The sequence below is a fragment of the Leptodactylus fuscus genome, chromosome 6, assembly GCF_031893055.1.
Source record: "Leptodactylus fuscus isolate aLepFus1 chromosome 6, aLepFus1.hap2, whole genome shotgun sequence".
In the NCBI taxonomy this organism is placed as follows: Eukaryota; Metazoa; Chordata; class Amphibia; order Anura; family Leptodactylidae; genus Leptodactylus; species Leptodactylus fuscus.
The window spans coordinates 92591278-92613257 of NC_134270.1; the positions used below are offsets into that span (position 1 = coordinate 92591278).

The 21980-nt window shown below is 46.6% G+C and overlaps 1 protein-coding gene across 1 annotated transcript in view; it reads left to right on the forward strand.

The window, feature by feature from the left end:
* Positions 1–21980, forward strand: part of PEDS1 (plasmanylethanolamine desaturase 1) — a 47746-nt gene that overhangs the window by 20685 nt on the left and 5081 nt on the right. Inside the window, exons 3-5 of the mRNA XM_075276811.1 lie at positions 18416–18507; positions 19365–19509; positions 19959–20171. Coding sequence (XP_075132912.1) covers positions 18416–18507; positions 19365–19509; positions 19959–20171 — 450 coding nt within the window. The remainder of the gene's footprint in view (positions 1–18415; positions 18508–19364; positions 19510–19958; positions 20172–21980) is intronic.

A 21980-nucleotide genomic window follows, 5' to 3' on the forward strand; every position in this document is an offset into this window, starting at 1 on the left:
AAATTAGGGGGGTCGGCTTATATTCGGGTCGGCTTATACTCGAGTATATACGGTACTTCCAAATGAAATCTTTAAAATCAACAAAACCCTTGTGTGACAAGACAACTGTGATCGCTATTGTTTTTTTTTTTTTTTTTTTCCTTAATATTTCATATCCCCATCCATTTAGTCTTTCACACATTTTTAAGGTTTATGGTCCTTCAAAAATCAAGAGGTTTCCAATTTCAAGCCCAACCTTTTGGCATACTTTGGCGTCAAGAATTTTTCTAAAGATGATGATAGTCAGTGGAGAAAACAGTCTGGTATTAATACCTTACCTGGACAACCTTTTGATTCTGACACAATCTCCTGTTCTACTCCATCAGCATGTAGATTTAATTTGTCAGACCTGCAGAGTGTTTGGTTTATAAATTGTGAAAATCCAATACAGATCCCGCATACTGCAGAGTCTATCTGGGCATCCTAGTGGATCCCCATAATCGGATATCTTTTCTCCATCAAGAAAAAAAGGAACTCTCTAATATCCAAAATATTGGCCTTCCAGATAAATCAGTGTGTCCATAAGAGAGGCCATTGAGGTTATGGGGTCCGCAACTTCTTGTATCCAGGCTGTTCTCTACATCCAGGCCCACTGAAAAGGACCGCTAATCCTGTCAAAGTGGAACAAGAATCCCTTGTCCATAGACAAAGAATTTACCTACTAAATGCAGTAAAGAAAAAACTGTTCCAGTATAAAATGAGGCAAATCTTGGCACCCCTTTTGTCCGCATCATATTGCTTTGGATGCATGCAAAAAAAATTGGGGGAGCTGTCCTCAAGTGTCCTGGAATTAAGAGCAGTATTGAAAGCCTCTTATAAGAGATACTCACGTGACAGTATTTTCAGACCAAAGCAGCCCATCTAGGTCACCAAGGCGGCACTCGGGAACCTACAATTACACTCAACTCAAATATTTTATTGGGCAGAAATACATCAAACATCTTTTCCAGCTCTATACCTATAAGGATATTCAGATCTAAGCAGATTATCTGAGCAGAAGTCTAATAATAAATTGGGGAGATTGGAGCCTAAATACATTATATCACTCAGTTGTGGGTTACTCCACAGCAGGGCCGCCATTAGGAATTTTGGGGCCCCATACAGCCTAAGTGTCTGCCCCCCCCCCTGCCATTTTTGCTTTGCGCGCCGCGGGAAATTTAGCCCCACCCACTGTTATGTTGACTCCGCCCACTCATTAATTTTCCATTTGCCCGCACACTGTATAATCCTCCTACAGTCACCCGTAAATTATATGTCCCCCTCCGTCTCTCCCCTAGCTTCAGATACATCCTTCATCTGCCCCCAGATTCATGTCCCCTCCATCTCTGCCCCCAGATTCATGTCCCCACATTTCTGCCCACAGATTCATGTCCCTCCATCTCTGCCCCCAGATTCATGTCCCCCCATCTCCATACCTCCCAACTTTTGAAGAACTAAAAGACGGACAAAATATGTGGCGCGCTTAGTGCGCCGCAGCAAATTTAGCCCCGCCCACTTTTGTGTTGACTCCGCCCACTCATTAATTTTTCATGTGCCCGCACACAGTATAATCCTCCTACAGTCACCCGTAAATTATATGTCCCCCCTCTATCTCTCCCCCAGTTTCATGTACACCCTTCATCTGCCCCCAGTTTCATGTCCCCCTTCCATCTCTGCCCCTAGATTCATGTCCCCTCCATCTCTGCCCCCAGATTCATGTCCCCACAGTGTCATGCCGTCCCCTCCTTCATCTGCCCCAGTGTCATTCCGTCCTCTCTTTCATCTGCCCCCAGATTCATGTCCCCACAGTGTCATGCCGTCCTCTCTTTCATCTGCCCCCAGATTCCCGTTCCACCTCCACATTAAACTTACCTTCTCCTCCGCTCCCTCGCCGCTCTCTGCGCGTCTCTCTCGCTGACACATGCGGCTGAAGGAAGGAGCTGACACGAGTCAGCTCCACGCTTCGCCGCTGGGTGTCTCTCTCGCTGACACATGTATGCGGCTGAAGCGAGGAGCTGACCTGTGTCAGCTCCTTGCTTCGCCGCCTCTCTCGCTGACGCTGACATGTATGCGGCTGAAGCGAGGAGCTGACCTGTGTCAGCTCCTCACTTCGCCGCTGCCGCCTCTCTCGCTGACACATATGTGGCTGAGCCGGGTTCCGGCTCAGCCTCATATGTGTCACCCAGAGAGGCGGCAGCGGCGAACACAGGTCAGCTCCTCGCTTCAGCCGCATATGTGTCAGCGAGACAGGCGGCAGCGGCGAAGCGAGGAGCTGACCTGTGTCAGCTCCTCGCTTCAGCCGCGTTATGTGCTCAACTCAGATCTGCGTCCAGAGGACGCAGATCTGAGTTGAAACAGGAAATATAATGACTGCTGCCGGCGCCAGGGGGCCCGGGCCCCCCCCCCCCCATTTTAAAATTTGGCCGGGCCCCTGACGCCAGTAGCAGTAGTACTGGCCTATCGGCGGCCCTGCTCCACAGGTAAATTTATTTTCCAATCCACAGAGTGCAAAAGCTTTACTCTTTCTCTTTCAACCCAATAGAATCTTGCTTGGAGGTAAATGCCCTCTCACAACTAGAAATTCATCCTAGCATTCCCCCATATTCCTTTCTTCCCAAAACTCTTCAAAGGTTAAGAGAGAATCTAAGGGTCATTCTGAGGCACCTCCTGGCAACAAGGTTCCTAAAAACATATTGGCCAACTGGATTAAAAAGACTATTTGTAGAGTTTATTTGGTTCAGAATTTATCCCCTCCAGAAAAGATAAAGACCCATTCTAGTGTGGACCCATTCTGTGTGGTCAGTCTCTTGGCAGAAGCTTCATAAATAGAGATGAGCGAACAGTGTTCTATCGAACTCATGTTCGATCGGATATTAGGCTGTTCGGCATGTTCGAATCGAATCGAACACCGCGTGGTAAAGTGCGCCATTACTCGATTCCCCTCCCACCTTCCCTGGCGCCTTTTTTGCTCCAATAACAGCGCTGGGTAGGTGGGACAGGAACTACGACACCGGTGACGTTGAAAAAAGTAGGCAAAACCCATTGGCTGCCGAAAACATGTGACCTCTAATTTAAAAGAACAGCGACGCCCAGCTTCGCGTCATTCTGAGCTTGCAATTCACCGAGGACGGAGGTTTCCGTCCAGCTAGCTAGGGCTTAGATTCTGGGTAGGCAGGGACAGGCTAGGATAGGAAGGAGAAGACAACCAACAGCTCTTGTAAGAGCTAAATTCCAGGGAGAAGCTTGTCAGTGTAACGTGGCACTGACGGGCTCAATCGCCGCAACCCAGCTTTCCCAGGATCCTGAATGGAATACACTGTCAGTGTATTCCCGTATACCCGATATATACCCCGATACCCGTTCCAACGGTGTGCCCCCCCACCTTCACCCCAGAAATACCCTGCAAGTCCCCTAGCAATAGAATTGGGGCTATATACACCCACAATTTTTACTACTGGTATACAGTGCCATTGTCTGACTGGGAATTCAAAGAATATATTGGGAATACAAATACCCTCATTTCTTGCTACTGCCATATAGTGCCAGTTTCTGACTGGTAATTCAAAGAATATATTGGGGTTACGTGCACCCACAATTTTTACTACTGGTATACAGTGCCATTGTCTGACTGGGAATTCAAAGAATATATTGGGAATACAAATACCCTCATTTCTTGCTACTGCCATATAGTGCCAGTGTCTGACTGGGAATTCAAAGAATATATTGGGGTTACGTGCACCCACAATTTTTACTACTGGTATACAGTGCCATTGTCTGACTGGGAATTCAAAGAGTATATTGGGAATACAAATACCCTCATTTCTTGCTACTGCCATATAGTGCCAGTTTCTGACTGGGAATTCAAAGAATATATTGGGGTTACGTGCACCCACAATTTTTACTACTGGTATACAGTGCCATTGTCTGACTGGGAATTCAAAGAATATATTGGGGTTATAAATACCCTCATTTCTTGCTACTGCCATATAGTGCCAGTTTCTGACTGGGAATTCAAAGAATATATTGGGGTTACGTGCACCCACAATTTTTACTACTGGTATACAGTGCCATTGTCTGACTGGGAATTCAAAGAGTATATTGGGAATACAAATACCCTCATTTCTTGCTACTGCCATATAGTGCCAGTTTCTGACTGGGAATTCAAAGAATATATTGGGGTTACGTGCACCCACAATTTTTACTACTGGTATACAGTGCCATTGTCTGACTGGGAATTCAAAGAGTATATTGGGAATACAAATACCCTCATTTCTTGCTACTGCCATATAGTGCCAGTTTCTGACTGGGAATTCAAAGAATATATTGGGGTTACGTGCACCCACAATTTTTACTACTGGTATACAGTGCCATTGTCTGACTGGGAATTCAAAGAATATATTGGGGTTATAAATACCCTCATTTCTTGCTACTGCCATATAGTGCCAGTTTCTGACTGGGAATTCAAAGAATATATTGGGGTTACGTGCACCCACAATTTTTACTACTGGTATACAGTGCCATTGTCTGACTGGGAATTCAAAGAATATATTGGGGTTATAAATACCCTCATTTCTTGCTACTGCCATATAGTGCCAGTTTCTGACTGGTAATTCAAAGAATATATTGGGGTTACGTGCACCCACAATTTTTACTACTGGTATACAGTGCCATTGTCTGACTGGGAATTCAAAGAGTATATTGGGAATACAAATACCCTCATTTCTTGCTACTGCCATATAGTGCCAGTGTCTGACTGGGAATTCAAAGAATATATTGGGGTTACGTGCACCCACAATTTTTACTACTGGTATACAGTGCCATTGTCTGACTGGGAATTCAAAGAGTATATTGGGAATACAAATACCCTCATTTCTTGCTACTGCCATATAGTGCCAGTTTCTGACTGGGAATTCAAAGAATATATTGGGGTTACGTGCACCCACAATTTTTACTACTGGTATACAGTGCCATTGTCTGACTGGGAATTCAAAGAGTATATTGGGAATACAAATACCCTCATTTCTTGCTACTGCCATATAGTGCCAGTTTCTGACTGGGAATTCAAAGAATATATTGGGGTTACGTGCACCCACAATTTTTACTACTGGTATACAGTGCCATTGTCTGACTGGGAATTCAAAGAATATATTGGGGTTATAAATACCCTCATTTCTTGCTACTGCCATATAGTGCCAGTTTCTGACTGGGAATTCAAAGAATATATTGGGGTTACGTGCACCCACAATTTTTACTACTGGTATACAGTGCCATTGTCTGACTGGGAATTCAAAGAGTATATTGGGAATACAAATACCCTCATTTCTTGCTACTGCCATATAGTGCCAGTTTCTGACTGGGAATTCAAAGAATATATTGGGGTTACGTGCACCCACAATTTTTACTACTGGTATACAGTGCCATTGTCTGACTGGGAATTCAAAGAGTATATTGGGAATACAAATACCCTCATTTCTTGCTACTGCCATATAGTGCCAGTTTCTGACTGGGAATTCAAAGAATATATTGGGGTTACGTGCACCCACAATTTTTACTACTGGTATACAGTGCCATTGTCTGACTGGGAATTCAAAGAATATATTGGGGTTATAAATACCCTCATTTCTTGCTACTGCCATATAGTGCCAGTTTCTGACTGGGAATTCAAAGAATATATTGGGGTTACGTGCACCCACAATTTTTACTACTGGTATACAGTGCCATTGTCTGACTGGGAATTCAAAGAATATATTGGGGTTATAAATACCCTCATTTCTTGCTACTGCCATATAGTGCCAGTTTCTGACTGGTAATTCAAAGAATATATTGGGGTTACGTGCACCCACAATTTTTACTACTGGTATACAGTGCCATTGTCTGACTGGGAATTCAAAGAGTATATTGGGAATACAAATACCCTCATTTCTTGCTACTGCCATATAGTGCCAGTGTCTGACTGGGAATTCAAAGAATATATTGGGGTTACGTGCACCCACAATTTTTACTACTGGTATACAGTGCCATTGTCTGACTGGGAATTCAAAGAGTATATTGGGAATACAAATACCCTCATTTCTTGCTACTGCCATATAGTGCCAGTTTCTGACTGGGAATTCAAAGAATATATTGGGGTTACGTGCACCCACAATTTTTACTACTGGTATACAGTGCCATTGTCTGACTGGGAATTCAAAGAGTATATTGGGAATACAAATACCCTCATTTCTTGCTACTGCCATATAGTGCCAGTGTCTGACTGGGAATTCAAAGAATATATTGGGGTTACGTGCACCCACAATTTTTACTACTGGTATACAGTGCCAATTTCTAACTAGGAATTCAAAATGCGCAAGGCTCCCGGAAAGGGACGTGGACGAGGCCGTGGGCGAGGTCGGGGGAATGGTTCTGGGGAGCAAGGTAGCAGTGAAGCCACAGGGCGTCCCGTGCCTACTCCTGTGGGGCAGCAAGCATTGCGCCACTCCACAGTGCCAGGGTTGCTTGCCACATTAACTAAACTGCAGGGTACAAACCTTAGTAGGCCCGAGAACCAGGAACAGGTCTTGCAATGGCTGTCAGAGAACGCTTACAGCACATTGTCCAGCAGCCAGTCAGACTCTGCCTCCTCTCCTCCTATTACCCAACAGTCTTGTCTTCCTTCCTCCCAAAATTCCGAAGCTTTACAGAACAATAACCCAAACTGTCCCTGCTCCCCAGAGCTGTTCTCCGCTCCTTTCATTGTCCCTCAACCTGCCTCTCCACGTCACGATTCCACGAACCTAACAGAGGAGCATCTGTATCCAGATGCTCAAACACTAGAGTCTCCTCCATCTCCGTTCGATTTGGTGGTGGATGACCAGCAACCCACCCTCATCGACGATGATGTGACGCAGTTGCCGTCAGGGCATCCAGTTGACCGGCGCATTGTGCGGGAGGAGGAGATGAGACAGGAGTTGGAAGAGGAAGTGGTGGATGATGAGGACACTGACCCGACCTGGACAGGGGGGATGTCAAGCGGGGAAAGTAGTGTGGATGTTGAGGCAGGTGCAGCACCAAAAAGGGTAGCTAGAGGCAGAGGCAGAGGTCAGCAGCTTAGGCGAAGCCAGGCCACACCCGGAATCTCCCAAGATGTTCCAGTTCGTACCCAGCCCCGAAAAACTCCCACCTCGAGGGCACGTTTCTCGAAGGTGTGGAGTTTTTTCAAGGAATGCGCCGAGGACAGATATAGTGTTGTCTGCACAATTTGCCTCTCGAAATTGATTAGGGGCTCTGAGAAGAGCAACCTGTCCACCACTTCAATGCGCCGTCATTTGGAATCCAAGCACTGGAATCAGTGGCAGGCAGCAACGGCAGGACAAAGGCCGACTGCCGTTCACGCCACTGCCACTGCCTCTGCCTCTGCCTCTGCCACTGCCACTGCTGACTGTGCTGGCGATGCACTCCAGAGGACGAGCCAGGACACCACTTCATCTGCCTCCGCCACTTTGTTGACTTCTACCTCATCCTCCCCTGGTCCTGTCTTATCTCCTTCTCCTGCACCATCAAAGGCACCATCAGGCGTTTCTTTACAACAACCCACCATCTCTCAGACATTGGAGCGGCGGCAGAAATACACTGCTAACCACCCACACGCGCAAGCCTTGAACGCCAACATCGCTAAACTGCTGGCCCAGGAGATGTTGGCGTTCCGGCTTGTTGAAACTCCCGCCTTCCTGGACCTGATGGCAACTGCGGCACCTCGCTATGCCGTCCCTAGCCGTCACTACTTCTCCCGGTGTGCCGTCCCCGCCTTGCACCAGCACGTGTCACTCAACATCAGGCGGGCCCTTAGTTCCGCGCTTTGCACAAAGGTCCACTTGACCACCGACGCGTGGACAAGTGCATGCGGACAGGGACGCTACATTTCACTGACGGCACACTGGGTGAATGTAGTTGAGGCTGGGACTGCTTCCCAAACTGGCCCGGTGTACCTCGTCTCCCCGCCTAACATTCCTGGCAGGGACACGAGAAGAACACCCCCCTCCTCCTCCTCCTCCTCTACCGCCTCCTCCTCCGCCACCGCCTCCTCCTCCGCCACCGCCTCCTCCTCCGCTGTTAGATTGACCCCAGCTACGAGTTGGAAACGTTGCAGCACTGGCGTTGGTAGACGTCAGCAGGCTGTGCTGAAGCTGATCAGCTTGGGGGACAGACAGCACACTGCCTCCGAGGTGAGGGATGCCCTCCTCGATGAGACGGCAATATGGTTTGAGCCGCTGCACCTGGGCCCAGGCATGGTCGTTTGTGATAACGGCCGGAACCTGGTAGCAGCTCTGGAGCTTGCCGGACTCCAACATGTTCCATGCCTGGCCCACGTCTTCAACCTAGTGGTGCAACGTTTCCTAAAGAGCTACCCCAATGTTCCAGAGCTACTGGTGAAAGTGCGGCGCATGTGCGCCCACTTTCGCAAGTCGACAGTAGCCGCTGCTAGCTTAAAATCTCTCCAGCAACGCCTGCATGTGCCACAACACCGGCTTTTGTGCGACGTCCCCACACGCTGGAACTCAACGTTTCAGATGTTGAATAGAGTGGTTGAGCAGCAGAGACCTTTGATGGAATACCAGCTACAAAACCCTAGGGTGCCACAAAGTCAGCTGCCTCAGTTTCACATCCATGAGTGGCCATGGATGAGAGACCTTTGTGACATCCTACGGGTCTTTGAGGAGTCCACAAGGAGGGTGAGCTCTGAGGATGCGATGGTGAGCCTTACAATCCCGCTCTTGTGTGTTCTGAGAGAATCCCTGATTGACATCAGGGATAACTCAGATCACACAGAGGAGTTAGGGATAGCATCCGATCCGTCACAGCTGGAGAGTAGGTCCACACATCTGTCCGCTTCACTGCGTTTAATGGAGGAGGAGGAGGAGGAGGAGGAGGAAGAAGAGTTGTCCGATGATGTGATGGTGATACAGGAGGCTTCCGGGCAACTTCGAATCGTCCCATTGTTGCAGCGCGGATGGGTAGACATGGAGGATGAGGAGGAAATGGAGATTGAACTTTCCGGTGGGGCCAGAGGAGTCATGCCAACTAACACTGTGGCAGACATGGCTGAGTTCATGTTGGGGTGCTTTACAACCGACAAGCGTATTGTCAAAATCATGGAGGACAACCAGTACTGGATCTTTGCTATCCTTGACCCCCGGTATAAAAACAACATCTCGTCTTTTATTCCGGTAGAGGGGAGGGCCAATCGCATCAATGCTTGCCACAGGCAATTGGTGCAGAATATGATGGAGATGTTTCCAGCATGTGACGTTGGCGGCAGGGAGGGCAGTTCCTCCAGTAGGCAACCAAGTTCTCACCGGTCCACACAAACGAGGGGCACACTGTCTAAGGTCTGGGACACCTTGATGGCACCCCCTCGCCAAAGTGCCGCCACGGAGGGTCCTAGTGTCACCAGGCGTGAGAAGTATAGGCGCATGTTGCGGGAATACCTTTCCGACCACAGCCCTGTCCTCTCCGACCCCTCTGCGCCCTACACGTATTGGGTGTCGAAGTTGGACCTGTGGCTTGAACTTGCCCTATATGCCTTGGAGGTGCTGTCCTGTCCTGCCGCCAGCGTCCTATCTGAGAGGGTGTTCAGTGCAGCCGGTGGCATCATCACTGACAAGCGCACCCGTCTGTCAGCTGAGAGTGCCGACCGGCTCACTTTGATAAAAATGAACCACCACTGGGTAGAGCCGTCATTTTTGTGCCCACCTGTGTAAAGCACCCCAACATGAAACTCCATGTCTGTACTCAACCTCTCCAATTCCTCCGCATCCTCATACTCATCCACCATAAGCGTTGCACAATTCTGCTAATACTAGGCTCCCTCCACCCTGATTTCCCCCAACTCTGCTGGTTAGAGGCTCCCTCCACCATGAATTTGCCCAAACTGGGCTGTTTAGAGGCTCCCTCCACCATGAATTGGTCCAAACTGGGTTTTTTAGAGGCTCCCTCCACCATGAATTTGCCCAAACTGGGCTGTTTAGAGGCTCCCTCCACCATGAATTGGTCCAAACTGGGCTGGTTAGAGGCTCCCTCCACCATGAATTTCCCAAAACTTGGCTGTTTAGAGGCTCCCTCCACCATGAATTTGCCCAAACTGGGCTGTTTAGAGGCTCCCTCCACCATTAATTGGTCCAAACTGGGCTGGTTAGAGGCTCCCTCCACCATGAATTTGCCCAAACTGGGGTGGTTAGAGGCTCCCTCCACCATTAATTGGTCCAAACTGGGCTGGTTAGAGGCTCCCTCCACCATGAATTTCCCAAAACTTGGCTGTTTAGAGGCTCCCTCCACCATTAATTGGTCCAAACTGGGCTGGTTAGAGGCTCCCTCCACCATGAATTTGCCCAAACTGGGCTGTTTAGAGGCTCCCTCCACCATTAATTGGTCCAAACTGGGCTGGTTAGAGGCTCCCTCCACCATGAATTTGCCCAAACTGGGCTGTTTAGAGGCTCCCTCCACCATGAATTGGTCCAAACTGGGGTGGTTAGAGGCTCCCTCCACCATGAATTGGTCCAAACTGGGGTGGTTAGAGGCTCCCTCCACCATTAATTGGTCCAAACTGGGCTGGTTAGAGGCTCCCTCCACCATGAATTTGCCCAAACTGGGGTGGTTAGAGGCTCCCTCCACCATTAATTGGTCCAAACTGGGCTGGTTAGAGGCTCCCTCCACAATTAATTGGTCCAAACTGGGCTAATTAGAGGCTCCCTCCACCATGAATTGGTCCAAACTGGGTTTTTTAGAGGCTCCCTCCACCATGAATTTGCCCAAACTGGGCTGTTTAGAGGCTCCCTCCACCATGAATTGGTCCAAACTGGGCTGGTTAGAGGCTCCCTCCACCATGAATTTCCCAAAACTTGGCTGTTTAGAGGCTCCCTCCACCATTAATTGGTCCAAACTGGGCTGGTTAGAGGCTCCCTCCACCATTAATTGGTCCAAACTGGGCTGGTTAGAGGCTCCCTCCACCATTAATTGGTCCAAACTGGGCTGGTTAGAGGCTCCCTCCACCATGAATTTCCCAAAACTTGGCTGTTTAGAGGCTCCCTCCACCATTAATTGGTCCAAACTGGGCTGGTTAGAGGCTCCCTCCACCATGAATTTGCCCAAACTGGGCTGTTTAGAGGCTCCCTCCACCATGAATTGGTCCAAACTGGGTTTTTTAGAGGCTCCCTCCACCATTAATTGGTCCAAACTGGGCTGGTTAGAGGCTCCCTCCACAATTAATTGGTCCAAACTGGGCTAATTAGAGGCTCCCTCCACCATGAATTGGTCCAAACTGGGTTTTTTAGAGGCTCCCTCCACCATGAATTTGCCCAAACTGGGCTGTTTAGAGGCTCCCTCCACCATGAATTGGTCCAAACTGGGCTGGTTAGAGGCTCCCTCCACCATGAATTGGTCCAAACTGGGGTGGTTAGAGGCTCCCTCCACCATTAATTGGTCCAAACTGGGCTGGTTAGAGGCTCCCTCCACCATTAATTGGTCCAAACTGGGCTGGTTAGAGGCTCCCTCCACCATGAATTTGCCCAAACTGGGGTGGTTAGAGGCTCCCTCCACCATTAATTGGTCCAAACTGGGCTGGTTAGAGGCTCCCTCCACAATTAATTGGTCCAAACTGGGCTAATTAGAGGCTCCCTCCACCATGAATTGGTCCAAACTGGGTTTTTTAGAGGCTCCCTCCACCATGAATTTGCCCAAACTGGGCTGTTTAGAGGCTCCCTCCACCATGAATTGGTCCAAACTGGGCTGGTTAGAGGCTCCCTCCACCATGAATTTCCCAAAACTTGGCTGTTTAGAGGCTCCCTCCACCATGAATTTGCCCAAACTGGGCTGTTTAGAGGCTCCCTCCACCATTAATTGGTCCAAACTGGGCTGGTTAGAGGCTCCCTCCACCATGAATTTGCCCAAACTGGGGTGGTTAGAGGCTCCCTCCACCATTAATTGGTCCAAACTGGGCTGGTTAGAGGCTCCCTCCACCATGAATTTCCCAAAACTTGGCTGTTTAGAGGCTCCCTCCACCATTAATTGGTCCAAACTGGGCTGGTTAGAGGCTCCCTCCACCATGAATTTGCCCAAACTGGGCTGTTTAGAGGCTCCCTCCACCATTAATTGGTCCAAACTGGGCTGGTTAGAGGCTCCCTCCACCATGAATTTGCCCAAACTGGGCTGTTTAGAGGCTCCCTCCACCATGAATTGGTCCAAACTGGGGTGGTTAGAGGCTCCCTCCACCATGAATTGGTCCAAACTGGGGTGGTTAGAGGCTCCCTCCACCATTAATTGGTCCAAACTGGGCTGGTTAGAGGCTCCCTCCACCATGAATTTGCCCAAACTGGGGTGGTTAGAGGCTCCCTCCACCATTAATTGGTCCAAACTGGGCTGGTTAGAGGCTCCCTCCACAATTAATTGGTCCAAACTGGGCTAATTAGAGGCTCCCTCCACCATGAATTGGTCCAAACTGGGTTTTTTAGAGGCTCCCTCCACCATGAATTTGCCCAAACTGGGCTGTTTAGAGGCTCCCTCCACCATGAATTGGTCCAAACTGGGCTGGTTAGAGGCTCCCTCCACCATGAATTTCCCAAAACTTGGCTGTTTAGAGGCTCCCTCCACCATTAATTGGTCCAAACTGGGCTGGTTAGAGGCTCCCTCCACCATTAATTGGTCCAAACTGGGCTGGTTAGAGGCTCCCTCCACCATGAATTGGTCCAAACTGGGCTGGTTAGAGGCTCCCTCCACCATGAATTGGTCCAAACTGGGGTGGTTAGAGGCTCCCTCCACCATTAATTGGTCCAAACTGGGCTGGTTAGAGGCTCCCTCCACCATTAATTGGTCCAAACTGGGCTGGTTAGAGGCTCCCTCCACCATGAATTTGCCCAAACTGGGGTGGTTAGAGGCTCCCTCCACCATTAATTGGTCCAAACTGGGCTGGTTAGAGGCTCCCTCCACAATTAATTGGTCCAAACTGGGCTAATTAGAGGCTCCCTCCACCATGAATTGGTCCAAACTGGGTTTTTTAGAGGCTCCCTCCACCATGAATTTGCCCAAACTGGGCTGTTTAGAGGCTCCCTCCACCATGAATTGGTCCAAACTGGGCTGGTTAGAGGCTCCCTCCACCATGAATTGGTCCAAACTGGGGTGGTTAGAGGCTCCCTCCACCATTAATTGGTCCAAACTGGGCTGGTTAGAGGCTCCCTCCACCATTAATTGGTCCAAACTGGGCTGGTTAGAGGCTCCCTCCACCATGAATTTGCCCAAACTGGGGTGGTTAGAGGCTCCCTCCACCATTAATTGGTCCAAACTGGGCTGGTTAGAGGCTCCCTCCACAATTAATTGGTCCAAACTGGGCTAATTAGAGGCTCCCTCCACCATGAATTGGTCCAAACTGGGTTTTTTAGAGGCTCCCTCCACCATGAATTTGCCCAAACTGGGCTGTTTAGAGGCTCCCTCCACCATGAATTGGTCCAAACTGGGCTGGTTAGAGGCTCCCTCCACCATGAATTTCCCAAAACTTGGCTGTTTAGAGGCTCCCTCCACCATGAATTTGCCCAAACTGGGCTGTTTAGAGGCTCCCTCCACCATTAATTGGTCCAAACTGGGCTGGTTAGAGGCTCCCTCCACCATGAATTTGCCCAAACTGGGGTGGTTAGAGGCTCCCTCCACCATTAATTGGTCCAAACTGGGCTGGTTAGAGGCTCCCTCCACCATGAATTTCCCAAAACTTGGCTGTTTAGAGGCTCCCTCCACCATTAATTGGTCCAAACTGGGCTGGTTAGAGGCTCCCTCCACCATGAATTTGCCCAAACTGGGCTGTTTAGAGGCTCCCTCCACCATTAATTGGTCCAAACTGGGCTGGTTAGAGGCTCCCTCCACCATGAATTTGCCCAAACTGGGCTGTTTAGAGGCTCCCTCCACCATGAATTGGTCCAAACTGGGGTGGTTAGAGGCTCCCTCCACCATGAATTGGTCCAAACTGGGGTGGTTAGAGGCTCCCTCCACCATTAATTGGTCCAAACTGGGCTGGTTAGAGGCTCCCTCCACAATTAATTGGTCCAAACTGGGCTAATTAGAGGCTCCCTCCACCATGAATTGGTCCAAACTGGGTTTTTTAGAGGCTCCCTCCACCATTAATTGGTCCAAACTGGGCTGGTTAGAGGCTCCCTCCACAATTAATTGGTCCAAACTGGGCTAATTAGAGGCTCCCTCCACCATGAATTGGTCCAAACTGGGTTTTTTAGAGGCTCCCTCCACCATGAATTTGCCCAAACTGGGCTGTTTAGAGGCTCCCTCCACCATTAATTGGTCCAAACTTGGCTGTTTAGAGGCTCCCTCCACCATGAATTTGCCCAAACTGGGCTGTTTAGAGGCTCCCTCCACCATTAATTGGTCCAAACTGGGCTGGTTAGAGGCTCCCTCCACCATGAATTTGCCCAAACTGGGGTGGTTAGAGGCTCCCTCCACCATTAATTGGTCCAAACTGGGCTGGTTAGAGGCTCCCTCCACCATTAATTGGTCCAAACTGGGCTGGTTAGAGGCTCCCTCCACCATGAATTTGCCCAAACTGGGCTGTTTAGAGGCTCCCTCCACCATGAATTGGTCCAAACTGGGCTGGTTAGAGGCTCCCTCCACCATGAATTTCCCAAAACTTGGCTGTTTAGAGGCTCCCTCCACCATTAATTGGTCCAAACTGGGCTGGTTAGAGGCTCCCTCCACCATGAATTGGTCCAAACTGGGGTTTTTAGAGGCTCCCTCCACCATGAATTGGTCCAAACTGGGGTTTTTAGAGTCTCCCTCCACCATGAATTGGTCCAAACTGGGGTTTTTAGAGTCTCCCTCCACCATGAATTGGTCCAAACTGGGGTTTTTAGAGGCTCCCTCCACCATGAATTTGCCCAAACTCTGCTGGTTAGAGGCTCAATCCACCCTGATTTTCAAAACAAATGTTGGTGCCAACCTCAACTTACTACAAGGGCCAAATTCACTGCTGGTGACAAGCTCTCCTCACTGCAAGTGCCAAATACACATGTTTCAAGGTGTTTTCCTACTGTCAGAGAGGTGGTATTGAGTGTGTAAAGTGTGTAGTTGTTAGGCTGTGATGTTGGGGTAATAGAGGGTCTTTGGTGTGTTAGATGCCCCCAGACATGCTTCCCCTGCTGTCCCAGTGTCATTCCAGAGGTGTTGGCATCATTTCCTGGGGTGTCATAGTGGACTTGGTGACCCTCCAGACACGGATTTGGGTTTCCCCCTTAACGAGTATCTGTTCCCCATAGACTATAATGGGGTTCGAAACCCGTTCGAACACACGAACATTGAGCGGCTGTTCGAATCGAATTTCGAACCTCGAACATTTTAGTGTTCGCTCATCTCTATTCATAAACACAAGCCACACACAAACACTTGCCAGTTAGTTGCGGTCTACAATGGATTCCCATCCTACTTAATTGATCAGCTGCATCCATGGAAGTGATTTGTAATTACATACCGTATTTTTCGGACTATAAGACGCACCCAGGTTTTAGAGGAGAAAAATAGGGAAAAAAAAAATTTCAGGCAAAAAATGGTAAAATATTTAATGTATGGGAGTTGTAGTTTTGGAACAGCTGCAAGGCCACATTGACAGGTGACCCTGCAGCTGTACGGGGATGTATAGGGCGTTTTTTTTTTGTGGGGCCAGGTGTACTTTTTAGTTATACCATTTTGGGAAATGTTTATTGCTTAGCTCACCTATTATTTAATTCAGAGGCAAAACAGAGAGAAAAACCCAGCGGTTTAGCACTTTTGATTTTGACGTTCACTGTACATAAAACTATGCTTCCCTTTTGCTAGACAAACCGAATTGCCAGAAAGTACTACCATACAAGCGCCAAAAGATGGCCAGGGAACCCTAACCAGTTATTGGACATTGAGCATTTAATGAGCTGCTCAAATTATGTATCTAGGGAAGGGAATATAAATTAATCTGCATGTTTGGTGTGCCTGGTCTGGTAAAAACTTTGGCATTACTTGCCGAGCATTTCATGTGTAAATGTGGTGCCAAATCAGAGTTATGGTATGTTCACAAAATATGTCACGTCTCTTTGGATTTATCTGGGTTTGAGGGTTGTTTAAAATGGGTGATGTCAGTTGTGAGTGGTCTGGTTATATTGATGTTTTCTCTACTGTTAATTGGAGGGTGGTAGCAAGTATTTGTGTGAATGTGTACAGATGTAGCCTAGTATGATAGGTGAGTGTGCAAGGGGAGAACTCCTTTAAGGTTGACATTGAAGGTCACATATTCCTTGTGTGGTTTGAGTAGTGATATGGAGTTGGCTGGCAATGAGTGGGATATACACTATATTTATTATTATTGCTTATTATTTTTCTTCTCTTGAGTGATATCTGAGAAATTGTTGGCAGTGGTGGTATATATTTTTTATTAGAGCGATACCTTCAGTCACATCTAGAATAGTTCTAGGTGTGACTGAAGTAAAAACATATATATACACACATGGACAAAATTGTTGGTACCCCTCGTTTAATGAAAGGAAAAATCCACAATGGTCACAGAAATAACTTGAATCGGACAAACTGGAATTTGCCAAACTACATGTTGACAAGCCACAAAGCTTCTGGTAGAATGAGACAAAAATCTAACTTTTTGGCAACGTTAGGAAACTGTAAGGGAGAACACCAAGCGCCCCATAGTGTAATATGTTAGGTAAAACAAAAAGAAGGTGTACGAGATCAGAGACCCTCACCTGATAAGGTTGTGATAACCACAACACTTCATTTGGTGTTGGAACCGATTCTACAGAGGGTCCCTGTTTTGGTGGAGTGCAGAAGATTCTTGACACCTGAAGGCGTGGAGATACATGCAGCAGGGACCAATACCAAGCCTGAGTAAAGGTGAGGAGGAAATTAATCACGCTTCTACAGTTGAATAGAAGAAATAACAGCTTTTATTGGCAACTTTCACACTATGCGTTTCAGCTGAACGCCATTTTTCAGGTGCCTGGCTCGGTGGAACAGCGATCTACACTTCAAAAAGGGCGTTCAGCCTGAAACACATAGTGTGATAGTTGCCAATAAAAGCCATTATTTTTTTCTATTCTACTGTGGAAGCGCAATTCATTTCCTCCTTTCCTTTACTCAGGCTTGGTATTGGTCCCTGTTGCATGTAACTTTTTGGTAAGGCACATCAGCTCTATGTTCACAGACAGAAAAATGACGCATATCTTGAAAAGAACACTGTCCCTACTGTGAAACATGGAGGAAGCTTTATGTTCTGGGGCTGCTTTGCTGCATCTGGCACAAGGTATCTTGAGTCTGTGCAGGGTACAATGAAATCTCAAGACTATCAAGGGATTCTAGAGAGAAATGTGTTCCCCAGTGTCAGAAAGCTTGGTCTCAGTCACAGGTCATAGGTCTTGCAACATATAATGACCAAAAACACACAGCCTAAAACCCCCCAAGAATGGCTAAGAGGAAACGATTGGAATGTTCTGAAGTGGCCTTCTATGAGCCCTGACCTAAATCCTATTGAGCATCTTTGAAAGGAGCTGAAACATTCCGTCTGGAAAAGGCACCCTTCATACCTGAGACAACTGGAGGAGTTTGCTCATGAGGAGTGGACCAAAATACCTGCTGAGAGGTGCAGAAGTCTCATTGACAGTTACAGGAATCGTTTGATTGCAGTGATTGCTTCAAAAGGTTGTGCAACAAAATATTAAGTTAAGGGAGCCATCATTTCTGTCCAGGCCTGTTTGAGTTTTATTTTTTTATAAAAAAAAAAAAAAAAAAAAATTCAGTTGAATTGTTCATTTTCATAGAATTTTTATTAATTACTTTTGTCAGATTCAAGTTATTTCTGTGGGTTTTTCCTTCATTAAACAAGAGGTACCAACAATTTTGTCCACGTGTGTAGCTGGTAAGGGATTACTGGATTTAATGCACTGTAGCTACACAGAGGCACCATAGTATCATTATATAGGCACAGAAGCCATGGACTTATAGTGGACATTGCTGACTTGTGCATGTGGATACGGAGATAGAGCCTTGTTCTGTCAGTCCAGAGCTCCAGGTCAAGTGTAACACAAAAGTCAAATAGTGAAATTGTTATCAGTCCAAGAGATACTATAAGCATTGTACACCATGGAGGAGATAAGATGTGATAACCAAAGTGTGAAGAGGTGTTATAAAGTCATAAATGACCATATGTTCCACACCCTTTCTAAAGGTAAAGAATCCCTGATAAGGTGGTGCATCATCCTTCTCTTTCTGCTGTGTGTGTTTTTTGTTTTAACCACTATGCCTTCCACAAGGGTTGTCTTACTATCTTATGCTGAAAGTTTCCATGTGGTTATAGGTCCTGGATCTCGTCTAGTTAACCCTTTTGTCTTTTTTTTTTTAGTTGCAGGGATCGTAACAGCTGATTTTGCCTCTGGGTTGGTGCATTGGGGAGCAGACACTTGGGGCTCCGTTGAGCTGCCAATTGTTGGAAAAGTGAGTTGTACTTTATCTTTCTATCATAAAGCCCATAAATAAGTTCCAGGTCAGCAGTGCTCAGCCAGTCCAGAAAATATGACTCCATAGATTAGCAGAATACCTGTATAGCAGATTATAAACTATTCCACCCACTTACCAGCCAATTCGGGCTAGAGAAAGGCTGGTTTTATGATAACTGGGAGCAGTATTCAACTGTTGGCCATTTTTATAGGCAGAGGAGGGCTATATTATAAAATCTCTATTAGACATTTTGAGGTAGGGGGATATACAAAAATTTTTTTCAGTGGGATGAGTTGACAGTAGGTGTAGAAACCTCCCTGCATACAGGCTTTTCACTATGAGAAACAAAGTGCACTTTGAGAGATGCTGTAGTTTTACTGGAATCGTTCCAGATTCCATGCAGATCATGTAATGGGCAGCACGGTGGCTCAGTGGTTAGCACTGCAGCCTTGCAGCGCTGGAGTCCTGGGTTCAAATCCTGCCAAGGGCAACATCTGCAAGGAGTTTGTATGTTCTCCCCGTGTTTGCGTGGGTTTCCTCCAGGTACTACGATTTCCTCCCACACACCAAAGACATACTGATAGGGAATTTAGATTGTGAGCCCTATATGGGACAGTGACCGACAATATCTGTAAAGCGCTGCGGAATATGATGGCGCTATATAAGTAAGCATAATAAATAATGTAAGAAAAATCAATGATGGATAGATAGATAGATTTTATATCTCATTCGGTAGCAAAATTGTAAATGTAGCTGATGGCTTCATAGATGTTCCAGATTCTATGTTGATTTAACCTGTGGTTAACCAGGGATTTTAATGCTGTTACCCTTCATTATCTGTTCTTTTATTTTAGGCCTTTATCCGACCCTTTCGGGAGCATCATATCGACCCCACAGCAATCACCAGGCATGACTTTATTGAAACTAATGGTGATAACTGTATGTTGACCATCATTCCCTTAGGCTGTATGGCCTACAAATTCCTCTTCCTCTCTCCAGGTACACACATACCAGTTCTATTTTTAGAAAAGGATGCAAGTATTCCTCATATGAAAACCATTTTCTAGTTTCTATGTGGTCTAGAATTGCATCATTTATACTCTTGAACTGCATTCTCAGTTCCATTTGTCTAGAGACCTGGGGATTTTGCATCTCAGTGCTCCATATGTATACTAAACAATCCTTGCTGTAATGCATGGAGGGTGATTGTGATTATACTTCACTATTTATCTGTAGAAAAAAATATCATTGAATATCCTCTTCCACAGTGCAGTCCACCAAGTTGGAACTTGTGCTCACAGAAATGCAATTGTGAATGTCAGTGAAGTATAAGAGCAGATATATCTTTATATATAAATTGTAACTTTGAATGTCGCTTATTGTATATGACACCTGTGTGCTAGCTCAATTATGGGATATGACCAGATTCGAAACTTCATCCTTTACAGATATGCTCTATAAGACGTATGCCACTGAATGTTTTATCTTTGCTCTGGCGATGTTCGTGACACTCACCAACCAGATCCACAAGTGGTCTCACACATATTTTGGTCTTCCTTCTTGGGTGGTCTTCCTTCAAGACTGGCACATCATCCTACCCCGCAAGCACCACCGCATCCACCATGTATCTCCACATGAAACATATTTTTGCATTACAACAGGTAAGCAATAAGGAACCATCTCTTCACCATTTCATCTGGGTATCTTGGCTACAGCTCTTATTCAGATCAATAGGTTCTTCAAACCGAAGAGCTATCATGACATGGGATGGCCATGGTGATTAATTAAGCCAAAAGGGTGGCCAGACAATTGGCACTGCATGATAGATTAAAATACTGACTGCTGTCAACCTCGATAGTGCGGTATTCTGAGGTCCTTTCTTGGTCAACACCACAGAGTCTAAAATACTTCCAAGGATGTTTTCCAGGATTTAGCAGAATAAAGATCATTAGAAAAAACAAAATCCACAGGTAAAAAGTAATCCAGCAAGGCAAGATGTCCAAAGTAAAACTTAGCTTTTAATGGTGAACGGTCATAAAACAATCCAAATGTACATGGTTAAGGCAATATGCCTGGCATATTCCTCACAGCAGCACCTATAGCGCTGTACTGTGCGAGCGTTCGTCTTACTGGGGTACAGGCAGATTGCATTAAAGGGGCTCTATCAGCAAAATTATGCTAATATGCCTTTAAAAAGGCTATTCGGGCACCGTAAATGTTATATTAAACCCCAGTCCCGTTTTTAAATAAAAGCATAAAAACATATATGCAAATCTTACCAAATGTGCACCGAGGGCGGTGATGGGCGGAGGGAAGCGCTACTACGTAGGCGCGGGATTTGAAGACAAGAAGACGGAAGAAGACAAGGAACCAGAGGGCGTAACTACAAGAAAACAGAAGAGGCAGGCGTGCCCGAAGCTGACGTCGCACCGTGCATCCCCGCCCATGGTGCACGTTCAGTAAGATTTGCATATGTTTTAATGCCTTTATTTAAAAACTGGACCGTGGTTTAATATAACATTTACGGTGCCTGAATAGCCTTTATGTGGGGCTCTATTAGCATAATTTTGCTGATGGAGCCCCTTTAAGTGAAGTCATAGCTGGTACATTTTCTAGTGATTGGGACAGTTTACATGATTATTGATGCACATATGCATTTTTCTGGAGTTTGGCCGTTTGTCTTTGTTGATGGTCACACCCATGTACATATCAATTTTTCACTGCCTACCTGATAAGATGCTTGTTTCTTTCTTTGATTGTGTTCTGTCTCTTCCTTTTTCAATTTTTATTATCTATATCTTAATAAATATGAATTTTAATATTAATTTCGACTCGATGAGTTGCCTGTTGGTTCCACCTTCAATCCCATGCCTATGCTTGATGAAGAGACTCGTTCTCAAAACGTTGCAGCAATAATGGATAACTGAATTGTGCACTATTTTTTTTTTTTTTTTTTAATGTGACTTCTGTTAATAAATCCTCTGCAGATATATTTTGGAGTGCTGTCACATATTTTTCCTTGTATAAGTTTTTGGGAGATTGGTCAGTTCCCTTTGTAAACATGCACCCAACAGTGCTAGTCGAGTGCCGCCCTGCACCTTCTTTTGCTAGCCCTGATGACCTGTCTTCCAAAGCTCGGGCACTTTGCTGGAAACTGTGCACCCTGTTGTAAGTCAGTCCATCAGGCACTTGTGATATTTACCGGGGAACAGATCTGATACTGTGATATGTTCTAAGGGGGCGTTCACACTACCGTCAGTGTCCGACAGGTAGTGTCCGTTCAAAATCTTGCGCGGACACTAGCTGTGTCCGTGACACTTGTCATTCATTTAAATTGCGATCGAGTGCGTTCTTTTGCACTCCGTGCCTGTCCTTCACTGTCCGCTTGTAAAAATGTCTGACTTTTCAAGCGGACAGAAAAACCCGACATGTAGGTTTTTTTTCTGTCCGCTTGAAAAGTTGGACATCTT